The sequence below is a fragment of the Apium graveolens genome, chromosome 3 (genome assembly GCF_009905375.1).
Source record: "Apium graveolens cultivar Ventura chromosome 3, ASM990537v1, whole genome shotgun sequence".
NCBI classification, from domain to species: Eukaryota; Viridiplantae; Streptophyta; class Magnoliopsida; order Apiales; family Apiaceae; genus Apium; species Apium graveolens.
In genome coordinates, this window is record NC_133649.1 from 9714973 (window position 1) to 9735392 (window position 20420).

The 20420-nt window shown below is 34.2% G+C and overlaps 2 protein-coding genes and 1 pseudogene across 4 annotated transcripts; 2 read left to right on the top strand and 1 right to left on the bottom strand.

Moving 5' to 3' along the window:
- The first annotated feature begins 1351 nt into the window (after positions 1 to 1351).
- LOC141711627 (uncharacterized) lies at positions 1352 to 13738 on the top strand. Of its 3 annotated transcripts, XM_074514205.1 has the most exons (6): positions 1352 to 1612; positions 2207 to 3128; positions 3724 to 3963; positions 4535 to 4744; positions 5241 to 5444; positions 10607 to 13738. In XM_074514205.1, the coding sequence occupies exons 1-5, from the start codon at positions 1473 to 1475 to the stop codon at positions 5286 to 5288; spliced, it is 1560 nt and encodes a 519-aa protein (XP_074370306.1). In that variant the 5' UTR covers positions 1352 to 1472; the 3' UTR covers positions 5289 to 5444; positions 10607 to 13738. The 3 variants fall into 3 exon arrangements, with proteins under 3 accessions (XP_074370306.1, XP_074370307.1, XP_074370308.1); XM_074514206.1 differs by lacking the exons at positions 5241 to 5444; positions 10607 to 13738 and having other exon boundaries at positions 1354 to 1612; positions 4481 to 4745; XM_074514207.1 differs by lacking the exons at positions 5241 to 5444; positions 10607 to 13738 and having other exon boundaries at positions 1356 to 1612; positions 4495 to 4745.
- LOC141713848 (dynamin-related protein 5A-like) lies at positions 5739 to 10117 on the top strand (annotated as a pseudogene).
- On the bottom strand, positions 11388 to 18377 carry LOC141713849 (putative pre-mRNA-splicing factor ATP-dependent RNA helicase DEAH2). The gene is made up of 2 exons (XM_074517417.1): positions 18235 to 18377; positions 11388 to 13476 (listed from the first exon to the last, which is right to left on the bottom strand). The coding sequence occupies exons 1-2, from the start codon at positions 18375 to 18377 to the stop codon at positions 11388 to 11390; spliced, it is 2232 nt and encodes a 743-aa protein (XP_074373518.1).
- Positions 18378 to 20420: the final 2043 nt, after the last annotated feature.

The following is a 20420-nucleotide window of genomic DNA, read 5'->3' on the forward strand; positions in this document are numbered from 1 at the left end:
GTGCCCAAACCATTTGTATACAAATGGCTGAGACAGAGCAAGTAAAACTGAAAATATAATAACATATAAATATAACAAAAATATATTTAGTATAAAGTTACTAATATATATTGTAATTTATATATATTGTTTGTTAAAAATAATTAATAAATTTTGTTAATAAGAGAATAATATTTTCACACTTAATATTATATAAATTAAAAATATTATATATAAAATAATAATTTTAGTATATATGTATTAAATATTATATAAATATATGTATGTATTAATGTGTAGATTTAGGTTTAAATATGGATAAAATTGTAGAAGATATAACAAATATAGAAGACATCTAAATTTTTGCTAACACATGATTTGGTTGTAGTGCAATTTTTTTACCTAATATTTATACATGAGTTCCATATACGATTTTTAACTAATACGAGTTCATAATTGAAGATGCTCTAACCTTTGTTAACCCCAAAATCATTATTTTTTTATTTTTATCAAAAAATAGAATAATTTATTTAGGGGCGTAAAATATTTTTACTAAAATATTAATACTCTCAACTATCATTATTTTAAAAGGTTTTAATTATCTATACTATACTATTATAAATAGAACAACCTCTGTTTGGTGTTTGGTAGTTAGTTGTTCAGTACAATTGTTAGGTACGATAAATAACCACTGTCAAATCTAAAGTCAGATAGATAGAGAACTGTTGGATGCAATAATAAAATGTTATTATATTAATATTTAAACTGCTCTCATGAATTCAGAGTTCGAACCCTGTCAACAGCTTATTATATTTAAACTTTTATATTCAATTTCTACAGGTTTAGGGTTCGAGTCCCGTGAACAACATATTATATTATATTATTTATTTTCAGTGAAGTCTCAAATTATCACAAAACATTTATAATTATAACTTATTATGTTCTTCAATTTATTTTTCAACTATTGAAACTATATACTACCTCCGTCCCAACAGGATATATACATGCACTATTTGCACGTATTTTGAGACTTCCATAAAATATAGTTTCATAATGTTTTTTTTAAAAAAAAAATTTTTGAATAAAAGTTTAAACATAAAACTTTTATTCAGAAAAAAAAAAAATTAAAAAATATTGTGGAATTATATTTTAAACAAGTATTGAAAAGTGTGTAAAAAAGTAATGTATAAAATTTAATAGGACAGAGAGTATCAAAATATAATAATTTTAAGATATATATATTATTAAAAATTATTTAAGTATTAAAAGCAATTCGTGAATTGCACTGATCATAGGTTAATAAGAATTATTTTAACATCGGACTGATGTATAAATAAATGGTAAGGACCGAATCGGACCCGTTATATTGCATTTGAAGGACCCGTTATATTGCATCAGAACCAGAAAGTGTGCAGTACTCTCCGTGTCCGAAAAGGCGTGCTATTTCAAAATTTTGATTTAAAACTTGGTCCAATCCGAATTCACATCAAAATATGACTATCGGGGTCATTATAAATAGGGGAAGACGAGCACTAGGGTATAAAATTAAGGTAAAAAAGTTTTATAAAATAGGCGACATCTTTACGAGGACCATAGCAGATACGGGCTTGATGGCTTGGCTTTCAACTATCAAGTAAGTGTATTAGTAGATAGAAACACACACAAATATATATAGTTAAGGTTCATTGTTTATGTTTCTCGTGTTTGTCTATGATGAATTGAATTTTGTTTCTTTTTCTTCTTAAGTTTGATATATATGCCTATTGTTTATGTACCATGATGTTAACGAAGGGTAAATACGAATCGAGTTAATTGACAATTATATATTTAGCAAAGTTTCAAATTTACCTATGATAAATTCGGAGTTTCAAATTGGCCAATTTAAAGTCGGTGGATCTCAAATTGAGCACGTTTAAAGTCGGTCATAAGCAAAAGAACATAGACCCCGTTTAAAGTCGGTCATAAGCAAAGGACATAGACCACGTTTAAAGTCGGTCATAAGCAAAGGACATATCAAATTTATCGCCGAAAGTTAGCATATTTGTGTGAAAATTGACCAATTTGAGACCCAGAATTAATTGGTGATAAATTTGATATTTCGCTAGTTTTATATTGGTATTGATACTTTATATCTGTGTGTGTTGTTATGACCCTCCTAGTTAAAATTGCAATACTTTGTGCTTTTTTATTTTTCCTGACATATATGCCAATATCTGTATATGTGCAGCAGCATGGATAAGGGCCTTAATTTACAGAGTGATGATGAGTTTGTTTTTTTTCAAAATCTACCAGACGAACTTGTCATTAAGATTTTCACAACACTGAGCAACAGCGATGCACCATTCGACACCCTCAATGACTTGAAATTATTAGGTCAGTGCTCAACAGTTTGCAAGCAATTCAATTCCCTTGTTTGTCTCGTTCAGACCCTTTCCATAAAACATCCCTCCTGCAAAACATTATATGACTACTGCCCCAAAATTCTTAACAAATTCAAGTACATTCATTCCCTCCAAGTCAAGCACTGGTCTTGCGCTGAAATATGTATTAACGACGAGCGTAAGAAACTCCCTACCATTCATTTTGATGTCGCCTATACGCCTCGAAGTTATAGTCTCGTAGTTGTTTCATACAAAAAATTATCCTATTACTCAGACCGACGAGCTCGGGATTATCTCATGCTTCCAGACGTTGCTATGGAAGATGGCAACGATGATTTGTATTCACCTACTAGGGAACATGCCTTTGACTTGATTCGTCTTCATCACATGTTGGTATCCTCGATTAAGGACCACAGTTATCTTCAAATGGTCATGGTTACTGATTTCTCAGATCGTGGAACTTTCACTTTGGACAAGGAAATGTTAGTTGAGTTGCGAAATTGTAGCAGTATCAATCTTGAACAAGTGCAGGGACTTGATAGATCTGGCTTCTTTTTGAATTTGGATTTTCCATTCGGAAATAGTTCGTCCGGGCTTGTATTGTACAACATATGCTTTAATATAATTGAATGGTCTGAGAAGTCTGCGGATGATCCTATCCACAAGGCTGATGCTGACAGGGGTATCCCGGATGGTCTGCTTTTCAAAGGTTCTCAGGGACTGTTGCTAAAGAATTACCTGCGAATTCTATTGAAAAACTCTGATGATGTGAGGGTCAACGATAGCAAATTTCTACTTGGACTTCTTTCAAATATAAAGTCGGATGACAACTTGCTTTAGTTGGATGCCTAGTTTTCTTTCGCGTTGAAATGAATTTGTGCTATCTTTTGACTTTTGACTTTTGATTAATGTTAAGATCTTATGTTCAGTTTGTCTCTTTTGCCATAACCTGTCTGATTTTTGTTTTGCACATGCACGCATTTTTCCAAAGAATTTCTTTATTTATTTTCAGTTTCATTTTATTCTTGTAATTAGTTTATCAAGCTGGTTTGTTGTGCAATTGTTTGGTCTACCCTAACCATAATCAACAAATTGCCTGTTAAGGCAAATAGGCCCAGTATAAGATACTTGTATATCATGACAGCTATGCTCCACTACGAACTGGTAGAGGTATCTTTTTGACATTCCCTCGCTCTTTTGATTTTTAAACCCCCAAACTTGATTCAACATTATGCCACGTTTTCCTTTCCTTTTGGTTTGTAAAAGCAGCATGAAGCCATTATGTGTGAAGATTATATATAACCATTTGCCTGTTGTGTGTGTGTTACTGAAACTTATGCAGTTTCTTCTTATTTGATTGTAGAACATGCTACCTGCCATGTACTTAAGTTGTAACTACATAATGAATGAATGGGAAGCGATGGGTTCTACTGATGGGCAGTGTGAGGTGGATGTAAATCATTATTTAGAAATTTTACCAGTGATGTCATTTCTCGTACATCATTTGGTAGTATTTATGAAGAAGGAAGATTTTTCAGCCCCAAAGAGAACAGTCTCCTCTTGTAATCAAGGCTTCCCAATCAATATATATTCCTGGAATGAGGTATAGATTTTAAAAGATTTCTCGGTTTTTTGCCCCTCTGCTTCTTTTGATACATACCAAGTCTGTAGAGGAGGTGTTTTCAAAAAGTGTAAATTATTCTAGTTTTCATGCTAGAGAAGAAGTTTTGCAGGTAGTAAATTCTATTACATGCACTTCATAATATAATGAAATCCTTAACTTGCAAGAATGAACTTGTCGTAATTTGTATTATATTTTACAGTGTATGTTATGATAGCAGAAATCGGTCAATTAAAAATTATCCAAATTTTTACATTTAAAATTTAAGTAGCATGTTAATAGATGTCTTGAATAATTATATATCTGCAAGGTACATGCTTGTCTTGTTACGCTACAACAACATAGTGATTATTGATTAACAACTTGTCTACTACTACATTAATGTCACTACTTCACTGCCAGCTAATTATATAGGCATTAGCTCTTAATTGTTTTATTGTTAATTGCACCGAGTTCCTTCCGTCTCCAATCAGTGACTTAATTTACATGTGTTTCGGAGTGTTTGTGCTATAGGATTTCTAATTTGGGTTGGAGAATTTTGAATTGGGTGTAGTCAAGGCCAATGAAATCAAAGAAGATCATGAGAAAGCAGGGGTTTAAAGGAAATCCGTACAAAATTTTCTTTGAAGATGTAAGAGAGCAGGCAAAGATGCTGGAAGAAGCTAAATCCAAGCCAATTGGACTAGCTGATGATTTTCTGCCACGTTTAGTGCCTGCTCTGCCACGTGTAGTGCCTGCGACATTCGCGCTGTCCGAAAACATGGTATTTGGATTTTGCTTTTTCTTCGTAGTTGGTTGATTACATGATATGTTCATTCATTCTTTGTGTCCATATGTATCTGTTTGTATATTTTTCATGATTTGATTTTCTTTAGACAGTCCAAGTTGGCGCGCTATGACAGATGCTGTAAATCTTGAGTTTTATAATCCAACTATATGTAAAGGTTAATTAATAAGCCTTAAATTGGGTTAATCTCATATAGACTGTGTGCAAAATGGCATCAAGTGATATTCATTACAATCTAGGAGTAGTTTTTGGATTGTGATGAAAGTTTTCATTATCCTACGAGTTGGCTCAAATTTCACCCGTTCTCACTTTATTCTGTTGCGTCCAAGTAAACGGAACTTAAGAGAATTATAGTATACCAACATAATCTTGAGAACTAACCCCTTGTTATTTTAGTTAGGTTGCAACAAATTACAAGATTATTTGTCATTTCATTTTAATATTCATACTCCATCTTATCTGATTATTGTAGGAAACAATACATATGGGCCAAGACCATTGGTTTACCTTATGGATCTAGACTCATTAAAATAGGTTCTAAATAAGAGTAATCGGTTTTCAGAAAGTTACGGGGTAATCATTTTACGAAGTTGCTTGCGACTGGTTTACTACGAGGGTGAAAATGGGTCAAACACAGGAAATTATCTACCCTGCTTTCCTTGTCGATAGATTGAAGGTTAATTTCTGCTCATAACTATTACATCTTTACATATCTATATTAGGGTTTGATATTTCGAAAAAAAATATAGATGTCATGTATTTTACTATAGCTTGTGTCCCTTTACAATGTCTTTGATTGGGGCTTGACCAAATGTTGAAATTAATTAAACTGAGAGTCACGTACAAAAGTTATATATAACCATTTGCCTGTTATGTGTGTGTGTTACTGAAACCTATGCAGTTTCTTCTTATCTGAATGTAGAATATGCTACCTGCCATGTACTTAAAGTTGTAACAACATAATAAATGAATGGGAGAAGATGGTTTCTTCTTGATGTTGACACCGACTAAAACTACGTCCGACAATTAAAACTGTCCTACTCCAAAAGACACCGCGATAACCTATCAGCGATTGATTGACACTTCCTCCTCTTTCTCGAATCAATGAGCTATTGAATTTGAAAAGCGATTCAAGCCTACAATCGTCTACAGGCAGCGGCTGTTGCGTCGGAGAGGAGCTTCCTATCCCGGAGATTGTGACAATAGGCGGTCAGTCCGATGTAAAGAGCTTGCTACTCGAAGCACTCCTAGGGTTTCGATTCAATGTTCGAGAAGTGGAAATGGACACTCGAAGGCCTTTGATTCTTCAAACAATCAATGATTCTACTGCACTTGAGCCTCGATGTCAATTTCAAGTAATTTACTAATCACTCACTATTAATTATAATTATAATTATTCTAGTTTGGTATCAAATTTCCAAGTTTACAAAACCCTAAATACGAATTTGATGTGAATTGGGGTGATTGTTACGACTGTGAAAATTAGTTTTTAATTAATACCCTTAACCTCCAATAATTAACAAACTTTCAATACATTATACAAGTATGAGTAATAATGGTGGAGAAGGCATAAATTACCAACACAATTTTATGAAAGCAATCGACTCAATGACGTATCAAGAAATTTGTAAATTGTAAGGAATGTGTAAGTTAGCACGGAAAGTGGAAAGTATGTTGATGCTAGTAGAAGACATAAATTGTGCATTTTACTGATTCGGAATGTGAATAAGACTGATTTTGCAGTTGTGAAAATTTGTTGGTTGCCCTTTTTTTGTGTCTTTGTCTCAAAACTTTAGTTATAGTTAAATTTAGAAATCAAGACACCTTCAGAAAGTGTCTTCTTTTGATTAATAAATTGTCGGCTTGCTGTAGGTGTTATACAACTGTATTTGCAATTTTTAGGTTAATGTTTATTTCAGACACTGTAGAGCTTGAAAGCCTTTGACAAAACAAACACTGTAAAGAACTTGTGCTATGCCTACGTAAGACCCAAATAATTCATGTAAATAGAGTATCTCCTTCAGGCTAGGATTAGTCTCAAACTAGGACTTCAAATGCTTTATTATTTTCCCTATATTTATAGTTGGGGAAGCACATGCAGAAGTGGAAATGTCTTAGTGAGACTAGGAGTATTATAGCCTGGAGGGATATCTAGATAACTTTCACCCATAGCTGTTAGTTAGTTATTTAGGTGTGGAAAATGTACATAAAATAATATTAATCCGTTCAAGCAAGTTGTAAAGAGAATGAAGATGTCTTACAAATTTGGTAGCAGTCATAGATGTATATTAAATCTTGACGTGTACAACAGGATGATGATTCTGAAGAATATGGAAATCCCATTGTTTTAGAATCAACTATTGCAGAACCAGTAAGTCATGGACCGAGGCACTTTTGAAGAAGACGAAAGTGGCAGTTTCTTCTACCCAATTGCAATGAGAGCTGGATACGCCCTTGTCCTAATCTCACTATCATTGATACTCCAGGATTCATTCTTAAGGTAATCACTTTGAAAATGTGGCTATACTTATATCGCTACTCTTTAATATTTGCACTGTGCATTGGCGATTTTTCACTGGTATGCTAAATTCACATTTGGCAGGCAAAGAAGGGCGAACCAGAAAGAATGCCTGAGGAAATCCTCTTCACGGTGAAAACACTGGCCTGCTACCCCCCCCCTCCCTCACCATCTTTTGTTTCTTCAGCAGAGTAGTGTGGAGTAGTGTCGTCTTTGTGATTAGACACCAATCGCAAAATTGATCCAATATTTAAGAGTAATGGTGGTTTCCAAATTTGATAACAGGCTCATGGTATTATTGCAAAATTATTTTATTGAGGTTGTATAATTAATCGGTTAATATGAAATAGAAATGGATCCTATAGTTTGGACCGTAGGGATTACCGCTGTTATAGAAGGAAGCATTGTGTTCCAGCTTCGTATAGTTCCTATTTTGGTTTTAAATTCAGTGACTAGTAGTTATCTACTCATATTTCATGGTACACATTCTGTTAACTATATATTACAGATGTTTTGGATTGCGCAGAGAGCTAAAAAGAGAAGAAAGATAAGGACAATATAGCTAGTCTTGTAGCAGGATAAAATAAAAAAAAAACTCAAGACAAGACTGCTGTTAAAAGGATTTTGGCCCAATTGTCACACCTCTCCCATATCTAGGAAGAGCATAAAACTTATTGTATCGCTAAAAAAAACATATGCGATAAATTAGTGTTTTATGTTTAAGATTACATGATAATTACTGCTTATCAGAAAGACATAAATATATCATTGGTAGTATCGGGGAAGGCCATCAAGGGTTAAGTTTTTATTCATTGTTTTGGTCTGTATATATGTACAATAGCTGTAAAAACAATATTGTTTTGTGTTTTAGGGCACGATTACACGAAAATTATTGCTTACCAAAAATAATTCACTGGTACTATGGGGGAATGTTAACAAGGGTTAATTTTTTTTAGTTATTTTGGTATAAATTGATTTGCTTGGTTGCTTGGTCCTTAAGATTATCTATTAGTTCTATTTAATTATATTGTTGTGATTTTAGGTTTTCTAATTCATTATTATTATGGATTTGTGCAGGAGTCTACTGATCGATGGTAAGTGGACCGTCGTTATTTAAGTGCAAGCAGTTATCTTGGAGAGAATTGCTGGCCATATTTTGTGGCATTGCCCGAGGAGAAGAGCATGATTTCAAATGAGGAATTCCGCAGGCAAATATCACATGAGGATGCAGAAGTATTGCGCCATCTGCGTGATGGTGTGAAAGGGGGTTTTGATGAGAAAAAGTTCAAGAGTCGTATTGGTTTTGGATGCCTCCGAGATTATTTCGAATCCAAGCTTCAGAAGCTATATAAGGATGCTGCACCAGCAACATTATCTTTACTCGAACTGCGCTGTGGTGAAGTCACGGATGAATTAGCAAGGATGGACTCTAAAATTCAGGCTACATCTGTTGTTGCACATCTTCGGAGATCACTATGTTGCATGCTGCAGCTATATGCAATCATGTGGTGTGTTATAATCGGAAATTCATTAATTGTTTAGCACTGACTTTTTTGAATTTCATCAAGTGGCCGTTATTCGATTTATTTATAACTAGCTTTATACTCGTGAGATGATTTATAAATATTTTTTTAAATTTTATTTTTTTTAAAAAAATGCAATGCTTGTTAATCTAGTCTTATTATTTGATTTTATTTACTATTAATGGTAGTAATATATATATATATATGATTTTTTTTAATTGTAGAATGTATTTTTATGTATTTTTGTGTTTTTGTAATTTTGAAATTAACAAAGTATAGTTTTTATTTTTTTATCAGCATCATTGTTGTACTACATTCAATAATTTTTCCATTTATTTTAGTGAAATTAAATTTTAACTTATTTACATTGTCGATAATTGCTTATTATAAATTTATTAGAAATAATTAGAGTTTATTGTGAACATTATCATTTCCACCGTGTATGTGTTGGAATTAGGGGGTGAGTGAGTCTTTATATAGTTTTAACACCTGACATTGTTAGCCATGAAGACCAAAGCACACAACCGTATTATATTAAATGCCTTACACAGTTACACCAACTATATATAGGATATAATTTATTTCTTTATGATTCAAAGGGCGATTTAATTGGAGGAGCAGCAGACCCTTCCCAGATAAATGGGGGAAAACTACTGAGGAAGAAAAATCAGAGAGTTGTATTGGGAGCTGGCCTGGAGTTACAGAAGATATAAAACCTCCTAATGCCACGCTTCGTCGGTATGGAGGAGCTGCGCGACGCATGAATTTCATTGTGCTGCATATTCTGTAGAGTGTCCTTCAGTATCGAGGGAGAAGGTAGTTATCAAATGTCAGAAAACTTTGTTCTGAGATTGGAAACTTGATCACTTACTCCTGATAAATTGTCTGACAGGTCGCAAATATCTTACTTGCTCATGCGGTCGAGGTGGGGATAGGGTAATTACCGAGGCAGCTGCTAAAATTGCCCGAGCTGCTGCTCGGTCATGGCTTGCTCCGCTTCTTGACTCGGTATGTGATTGACTAGCATTCGTTATGGGAAATTTATTTGATCTTGCTGCAGTGAGAAATCAACAACGCAACTCTGACTGTATGATGTTCCGCACTGCTGGTTCCTTTTTAGTTGATCCTACATTATTATTTTTGTTTTACTTCAAGTAGCTATTGAACTATTTTTTGTATTTTTTAGCTAAGAATCGGTATTGCACTATTGTGTTTATATACTTGTTTTCGTCCCTCACACTCTTTTGCAAGTCTGTTGCAAGTACCATGTACAAGACTAAAAATATAAATGTCATGTATTTTACTATAGCTAGTGTCCCTTTGCAATGTCTTGTTTGGGGCTTCACCAAATGTTGAAACATTAATTAAACTGAGAGTCACGTGCGAAAGATTAAATATAACCATTTGCCTGTTATGTCGATGTTACCGAAACTTATGCAGTTTCTTCTTATTTGAATGTAGAATATGCTATTTGCCATGTACTTTAGTTGTGACAACATAATGAATGGATGGGAGAAGATGGTTTCCGCTGATACGCAGTTGGAAGGTGGATGTAAACGTTATTTAGAAAATTTGTTTAAGTGATGTCATTTCTCGTGCATAATTTAGTATTAGTTTTGAAGAAGGAAGATTTTTCAGCTCCAAAGAGAACAGTCTGCTCTTGTAACAGAGGCTTCCCAATCAATATATATTCCTGGAATGAGGTATAGATTTTAGATGATTTCTCGATTTTTTGCCCCTCCCTTTTTTTGATACATACCAAGTCTTTTTGATACATACTAAGTCTTTTTATTGTAGTCTTTTGCCAACCAAACGCTAAGAAGATGAAGGAAATCGGAAAGGAAGTAAAGTTACCATAAGAAGTATCATTGATAAAAGATTGAGAGAAATTGAAGGGGTAGAAACTAGCCAGGGTGACTTCCTTGGTATACTGCTGAACAGCAATTTCAAAGATATCGAACTTGAAACCAATAAAAGTTTTGGGATGACTCTTGATGAATTTATCGTAGAGTGCAACAGCATCAAGATTGTAAGAAACAGGCCAGAGAAGAGGTCTTGCAGAATTTTGGGAACAAGCCAGATCCTGGTGGTTTAAATTGCCTCAAAGTTGTTTGTTTTATTCAGCTATTATATTGTCATGCTAATTAGTGAAGTATTTTTTTGATAAAGGAATTTATGGTCAGTTTAGTCCTAAATTTCAATGCTGGTATAATACAGGAATGTAGATGGTGGAAATTTCAAAATCGCGAAGAGAAATCTGTTCTCAGTTTGCATGAAACTGTGGCCAAAGCTACCATTGTCGTGCAATAACAGAAATTAAATTGTTGTCTGCAGTTTGTAGTATTGAATAATATATTTACTCTTATGAACAGAATTTTTTCAATGCATAACATATAAAGGTCCATTCGTCTTTCATCTCAAATAATTTTCAACAATTGTAACTTCCACAATTTTCTTTTAATATTATACAAGAATTACAGTTATACATGATATTAGTAATACATTTAATATTGGAACTTCTGCAGGGTTGGAACCTTCAACTGTCCTTAAGGAAGCTTGGTACCAGCGAATCAAGAGGTCATCGGTGATCAATGATACCTTCTACCTTTTGGTCTTTGTATCTCTGCTCTCGCTCCATCTTTTTGTATAACTTTTCAAGAACGCGCTTTGCTTCACAATGCGGAAAGTTAACAAGATCGAAGTAATGTGGAGCAATATCAATCAACCATTCGCCACAAACATCTGTTACTGTGCGGAGAAAATCCTTTGATGTGAAGACATGCTCCTTATAAATTACCCACTCTGGTTTGTGACCAAGGCAGTTTGATGGGTGTAGATGAACCACTCGGTTATCTTTGACGGTTAAATAGTCTCCAGTACGCTCCAGGTGAGCCACCTGAGTGAAATATCCCGATAACATGGCCTTTTTTATGTTGATGTAATAGTGTCGGCTGTTGAAGTCTGTGCTGCGGAGTTTTAAATTGAACCTAGCCATGATGCAAGCTAGCTGCTGCCTCACATGATCTGCAGATTTGAGTACCCTGTAGTTGACAAAATTCTCATAACACCATGATTGGTCGTCATTGTTTTGTTTGTAATCATGGTACACATTTAAAAGTGTGAGATGATCCCCATCTATGTGCGCAAACCGAGCTTTAGCTTCATCTGCAGCTTTCTGAGCCTCCCTAGGCCGGAGAAAGCAATTGGGTACTGAAAGCATAGCACATATAGACAAAATTTCGTTCGAACAGTTGAATTCTGGGCTGACAACAAGCATCTTCCCCATCTGCGGGTCTAGGGGCAATTCACTCATGATTTCACCCAGCCTGGTCAAATTTCCTTCATCATCCAAAGCCCCCAAGTAATTCAAAAGCTCTAATGCACGCATTAGTGTTTCAGGGGCAGGAGGGTCCATAAAATCAAAATGGACCAGATCATCTATACCTATTTTTTTCAAAGTGAGCATCGTTATTGCAATGTTTGAACTCTGAATCTCAGGGCATGTCTCAGGCTCAAGATAATTAAGAAAACTTTTCTCCGTGTATAATCTAAAACACTTTCCTGGTTGCGTTCTGCCTGCACGCCCTGACCTCTGATGGGCACTTGCCTTTGATATTGCTGCAACCTGCAAAGACTCAACACGTGTTCGTGGGTCATAAACTTTTCTTTTTGCAAATCCAGGATCTATGACATAAACTATGCCATCTGTTGTCAGAGACGTTTCAGCAATGTTTGTAGAGACAACAATCTTCCTTCCAGCCGGACCATTTGGCATCAAAGGAGAAGGAGCAGGATCAAATATTTTCTGCTGCATAGCTGGAGGAAGCGTGGAGTATAAAGGCACAACTAATGCAGGTCCAACAGAATCTCCAAACTTACCGATTTCCTTTTTTATTTTACGACACGCATCTTCAATTTCCTCCTCCCCGGTAAGAAAGACTAGTATATCACCAGGGGGTTGACATGTATGTATTTGAACAACAGTATGAATTGCTGCTTTTACATAGTCATCCTCGTTCTTCTGCGTATAAAAGATCTCCACCGGGTGTAGTCTTCCTGGAACCTTCATAAGGGGTGCACCACAGAAATAACCCTGAAACTTTTCAGCCTCGAGAGTAGCACTCATCACAACAAGCTTCAAATCAGGCCTATTTTTCAGTACTTGCTTCAAAAGCCCTAACAGAACATCTGTTGACAAAGTCCTTTCATGAGCTTCATCAAGAATGATCACATTATATCTCTTCAAAAGTGGATCAGTCATGGCTTCTCTTAAAAGCATACCATCTGTCAAGTACTTCAGAACAGTTTGCGAACTAGTGCAGTCTTCAAAACGAATGCTATAACCAACTTGTTCTCCAATACATACATCCATCTCTTCAGCAACTCTACGAGCAACCGACATTGCTGCAACCCTCCGAGGCTGGGTGCATGCAATCATGTACTTGTTACGGCTTTCTAATTCGACAGTTTCAAGAACAAACTGAGGAATCTGAGTAGTTTTCCCACTCCCAGTCTCCCCAACAAGAATCAGCGTCTGATTATCCTTGAAAGCCTTTAGAAACTCTAATTTCTGGTGCCAAACAGGCAAACTTTTCCTCTTCTCCAAAATATCATAATATCTTTGCGTATAAGCCCTTCCATTCCACCGATTAATCAAAGAAGTCACACTGTTAGTAAGAGTATTTATAGCCTAGTCTGGGACTTGTAACCTTGTTGTAATAGGAATAGGAATCTCAAATCTGAAACTAATTCAAAATCAACTAGGAAACTTTAGTAGACATAGTCACCTGATCCTGAGAAGTTGGATAATTAAAGATTCAATTTCGCCGTACGTTGCAGAGATGAGAAGTTCATGTACCTTGTAATTGTAATTGATCTCTAAAGCTGTTTTCTCTATTAAATTCTAATTATTTGGTTTTCTTCTATTCAGTTCTGAGGACATTACAAGCTTCCCAAATCAACGACACATATGTTCCGATTATAACATGTACTATGTTGTTGAAAGTGCTCCACCAGCATTAAATTAAAGACCGACTTTTAGATACTCCTACCAGCAGCATGATGCATAAAGTTTATATGAAGTTTTGATCATGTTTTGTTTCGATCAAATTGTTTCCCTTGCGGACATCGGAGCTTTAATAGGTTATGTGGGCGAATCCCGTATCGATTTTCAAAATAGTGGTCAAATTTTCAAAATAGTGGTCAACTTTTCTTCCCACCTTTCAAAAAAATTGATGACAACAACTTTCATAAGTCTTAACTAATATATTTAGGGGCCATTTGATAACGCTGGAACGAGCAAGTTTGAACCGGATGAGAAGGATGGAGTCGTCCAGATCATTTGTCTTTCCTTTAAAGTTCTGGATGAACCAAAATTCTTCTGGACGAATGGACTAAAAATTCCTATATGCTAAAAATTCCTATATGAACGGTTCTTTCACGTAGACCAGTATATTACCATTACAAATATGCTTCATATACCTAGGTTGTTCCTTTCAAAAATAGTTTTAGATGTCATAAATAATAATTAATTAGTAAATCGGTCCTAGAATTGATCATTATAATCGAACTATTTTAAATACAAAATCTGCCAAAAATGAATTTATTTTATGATAAATATTGTCATTATTACATGTCTACTAGTTAATTAAATTTTTTAATTAGAAAATAAGTTTCAGAATTATTAATTACATAAATATTTTAAAGATTTTATATTATAAATATTATGATGTTGGACATGATAATTAGAAGATTTTAAATTTAAGATATTACATGTTTATTTCACATTTTAAAATTTTTAATCTATTCAGGAAATTTGATTCAGATTTGTCAAATGACTCGAATGAGTAGTTAAGAAATTCTTCTGGTACAGAAAATTTAGTGGTCCTGAGAATATCGTTCAGATATGTCAAATGACCCCTTAAAGTGTAAATTGCATACTGGTGGCCGTACTTCACACTTATTTTTAAATAGTGGCTATATTTTTAAAATTTTTAAATAATGACATTTTTTAATTTTCATTTTAGGAAGAGTTTTAAAAAGTTTTCCTAGATTGATCCTAATAATAGGTGTCGATTAACAAATCAAGATCACTTTGGTTATAAGTTTTTTCAATGGGTGGATACTCTTCTCTATATTTTTACTAAATTTTTTATTCATATTTTTGTGTGAGGAGGTTGAAAAAATATAGAAGTCGGACACTCGATTAAATCAGAAGAAGTGAAAAAACTGATAATTATTTAAGTTGTGTTTGTACCTATTTATTTAGCGATATCATATGTTTTTTTGTGACAATAAAGATGTGAGTCCGGGTAGCAATTTGACGAAACCATTCTTTTAAAAAGGTGAAAAAAGATTTCAACTATTTATAAAAGTTTAACCACTATTTTAAAAATAAGTACGAAGAACAGCCACCATTCTGTAATTTACGCTTTAAATCTATTATTTAACGGTGAATACTTAACGGGACTGTAGGGATGGCAATCGGGTCGGGTCGGATCGGATTGGGTATTGCAGAATCCATATCCAAACCCGAAAATTTTATCCATACACGAACCCGACCCGAACCCGAAAATGAATACCCGAACCCGATCCATCGGATTTCGGATCGGATTCGGGTATACCCGAAACCCAAATTTTTTTGAATTGGATATTCATACCCGAAACCCGAACCCGAATCCGAGATCTGAAAATTTGTAAAATTATTGATATTGCAAGTGCTTGGGATCGAACACGCGACTTGTAGAGAAAGAGTTTTAACGTGTCATCTTCAACCACTACACCACATCATTAATTGTGTATGTATAGCTAATATTTAAAAAATCAACTCAATTGATACCCAGTTTTTTAAATTTATTATTAAAAAATATTTTGTTAACCTTATAAACCTTATCACCCGTTTAAATGATTGAATAATTATATTTAATTAAACTTTATAATTAGTTATTTTTTAACATAAATATAAAAATATATGTTCTAAAAATTATATAATAATATGTATAATGTATATTATTAATATATATATATATAATGATATTATAATGTGTAATATATAAAATTCTAATATTATATATATAATAATTCGGGTTTTTTCGGATTTCGGGTTCAGATCGGGTTCGGATAGAGTTTCGGATTTCGGATCGGGTTTCGGATCGGTATACCTAATATCCAAATCCAAATCCAAAAATTTTTGGGTTTAAAAATTAAATCCATATCCAAATCGAAATCCAAAAAATCGGGTTCGATAAATCCAAAATTTCGGGTTTCGGATCGGATTATTTTGCCATCCTCTTAAACGGGAGTTGACGGCTGCCATTTTTTTGAAAGGCGGAACAAAAAGTTGGTCAATGTTTTGAAAATTTGAAAATTTGGCAACTATTTTGAAAATCGATGTAAAATGCGGTCACCCCTCTGTAATTTACTCCATATTTAATTCAACCTAGCTGTATTAGAAAAAATGACAATAATACCACAATTTCAAAAATAATATACAAGAATACCTCTTTTTTAAATCTGTGGCCAATTCTAGCAGCCCATTACTCATTGTGAGAATGCGTAATATTTCTTCAATACCTGCAACTTAATCAATATCTGAATCAACCTATTAAACCTAACTTACATCCCTTTCTTTGTGTTCTACATCTGACGATCTGTATGAGTATATACACATTTTCGCACTCTTGAAACCAAATATTCTCAATTTGAATCGAAAGATATATACATACATCTCACGCATACATTGGACATATTTAGGCTCATCATCTTTAACTCTTTTCTACTTGGGATTTATGAAAGAACACCATCTGTAAGTTTTGTTAACGAATAAAGGATACACATTTTGAAATAGGGTATCTTGATATACCCAGATGCGTATGAGGACATAATACCCCTAGGAGAGATGCGTATTAGGACATGTTACTGTTATAAAAAATGCATATTACACATTACCCACTCTCTGAATGCGTATCATGCTGGTAGAATTGGCCATATATATCAGGATAAGGTATTTCTGTCATATTTTGTTGGAAATCGGGTATATTTGGTCTTTGTCCGCTGTATTATTATATTCGTTCATAATATGCTAATTTAGATGTTATAACCCTGAGTGAAGCATAATTTTATATCTATAAATAAGTATAAGGATGTCAATGGGTTGGGTTCGAATCTGGTATCTGTAATCATCGCCATAATACCCAAAGCTCACATCGGCAACAATATGTTATTATCATTTTAATAATAATTATTATTTTATGGGTTACATATAAATATATTAATTATATTAGCTATTTATTTTATTGGGATAAATTATATGATCAACTAAAGAGTCCAATTAGATTTTAATTTGTTGGATGGATCTAAATAAATTATAATATTTCCCAGGACGAAGGCTAAAAATAGCAAGATTTTTAGCGCCACGACAGGAATATCACAAAGCTGATGAGGAGGTCATAAATACTAGCGTATTACACATTTGGCGAATGGATAATAGCATATACGCATTTGCAAAAGACTTATTACAATTTAATTTTTCTTTTTTAATTAATAGCTCTCATTACGCATTACGCATTACGCATTACGCATTACGCATTACGCATTACGCATTACGCATTACATGTGGGAGTAAAAGAACATTACATATGGGAGTAAAAGAAACCGCATGGATCATATGGGTATTACATACATAGCACGCATTTCTAGGAGAGGTAATAGCAATTACGCATTGCTGGAAAGAGGATCAAATTCTTTTTACATTTAAAATATCATATTACGCATTTTTCATAAGAGTAATAAAATTTTGGATGTTCGTCCTAACTGTCACTATTTAGAGTACAAATTTTTACCAAAAATGCTAGATAATGTTGTATTTTCAAGTTTAAAATGCTACTTTAAAGAGTGTTTTGTTCGTCTTTTATTTTTTTTTATATATATATATATAGGGGGAATGATCAAATACAAACTAAAATTAAAATAAAAACTAGAAACTAATCTAAGTCATTAGATCTACCTAATCTAGTGGTCCCCCTAAATCACCCCAGTCAACTACTCTGCACCCTCCCACACCCAATTTCAGCTTTTCCCCTCCGTTTTTAATTTGATTTTTCCCGTCAAACCGTAATTTTTTTTTAAAATCCGATTTCACTGTATTTTTATACATCTCTCAACGATCGATTTGCATACCATATGTGTTATATTTCAAATTAGTTTTTTAAAAAAATTATTTGGTTTCCAGTTTCTATTTTAAATTGGTTTCTATTGGAGTAGCCTCCTATATATAGGGTCTTACTCTATTGAGAACTTTTTTTGGTGAGATATGAGATCTAATCTCAATCACACAAATTTAAATTTATTTTTAATCTAGACCACTCATTTTAAATATCATCATCATCTCCAACCATCATCTCTTCCATCATCTTCTTTCTACTTACCACCTACCACCTCCTCCAATCACCGACAACCACCATTTCCGGCCACCACCAATTCCGGCGACCTTCAGAAAATCACCACTGTCAAATATAAAATCACCACCATCAAAATATAAAATCACCATCGGAAACATAAAAATCACCATATTCGGCCACCAGCAAACAAAAAATCACCACAACTGGTCACTGCCTGTACCCACCAGATCCGGCCACCAACTCCGTTCATCAACTACAATCACCAATACTATAACAAAAATCACCACCGGGAACTAAAAATCACCACCTTCAGCCACTTTCTGCCCATCAGATCCATCCACGGTCACCAAGTCCGACTACTGTATACACATAAATAACCACCAGATCTTCATCAAACACCACGAATCAACACTAAAATCACAATATTCACTCCAACCACCACCTACAATCTTCACCACCATAATAACATCACCCATCACCACTACAACGCCATCTTCATCCCTACCACACACCACCACTTGTTATATTTAAAACATCGTTCGGTCAAACGGAGTTTCATCGGATAATAATCAAATCGGAGTTGTAGATCTGAATGCGGGGGATGGGAATGATGCGAGAAAGGGGGCGGCGAGAGAGACGGCAACAGAGAGGTGTCGACACGGCGAGGAGGAGAGAGGATCGTCGACTGCAATTGAATCGGGATGAAGAGGGAAGAGGGAAGAGGGGAGAGAGAGAGAGAGAGAGAGAGAGAGAGAGCAGATCTGGTGGTGGTGGAGGTTGACGGCGCCGGAGTAACGGCGGCTGGTACGTGGTGGTGATGTGTGAAGGTAGTGGTGGGTGTGGTGGGTAGAAATGAGATGGAAGGGGATGAAATAGATTAAGTGTAAAATAAAAATTAAAAATGTGTGGTTGTGATTTAGTTCAGGGTTAAAATTGTGTGGCTGAGATTAGATCTCAGTTCTCACAATAGTGAGGGTTCTCATTTGAGCAAGTGCCTATATATATAACCCAAATTGAGAAATGGTGAAACTTAAATTATTAATAATAGTTAATAATTTTTATTTTTAATTTTAATTTTTTTAAAACCCAAAAGAAAAAAAATTAATTTCATTGATAAAAATGTACTGTGTACTTAAAAAAGTATCCATTAGTTTTCTTCAGTTTAAGTATTTAACAATACAATTGGTTATTAATTAAGAACTACCCAAGATTAAAAGTTGTATCCAACCAAGTTTGGTACATCCAAAGGTGATAGGGTCGGGGTTTGTAATCTAATACGCATTTTAGGATTGCTTAATAGACTGGTATTTATGGCCATAGGATTGAGAAAGTGTTGTTTTGGTACAGGATTGGTAAGAACGTGGTAAAATTGTCATTATTTCGAAATTTAATTAGAAGGTATTTAAAAAGGGGTTATAGTCCCCAGTAACGTAACATGGATTATCTTCTATCCATCATATTGGAGAGAGTTATTGAGAAATCTTAAGGAGTTCTTTGTTGAGTAAGACAATAATCAAGAACATAATACAGATTCAAATACCGTAACAATTATTGCCTTATGAATTCAGGTACGATTCCGCTTTCAGTTTAATCTCGATAATTAAATATGATGTTTCGATCTCTATCTCTATTCTAGAGAATTATGTATTTATAGAATTATTAGATTTTATCAATTGGCATCAGAATCTCTTCATATTTAATTGTTGGGATTACGGTTACTATTTCTCCAAAAAGTGTGATATATACATGTTATCGATTTTTTGTTTATATTAATCTGTTTAATCCTCCGGTATAATGGATTCAGTATCTTGTTTCCATGATGTGCTTTCTTAGATAATATGTATTGTGACTCTCTCACTTCCGGTCTCTAAAAACCCTAGCTAGCGGATTAAACTAGGGGAAGTGAACGTTCTCTCCGGATCCCTTTCAATCCACCCAAAAGCTAAATTAAAGGGACGGCTTATTAAAGTCAGCAAACAACCACAGATCATCATCCATCCATTCATCAAGGTACGTAGAACTATTTGTGTTGATTGAAATGAGATTGAATTTTGATTTGAAGAAACCCTAGGAGAGAGAAAGAGTAATTTGGGGTTTTTTTTTGGTGTTATAATACGGAGGAGGTTATGTTAACTTAGTATAATCTGAGCAGAATGGTAAATGGCATCTCCTACCTGTTAGCTTAGATATACTTTACCTATTACGATATTAAT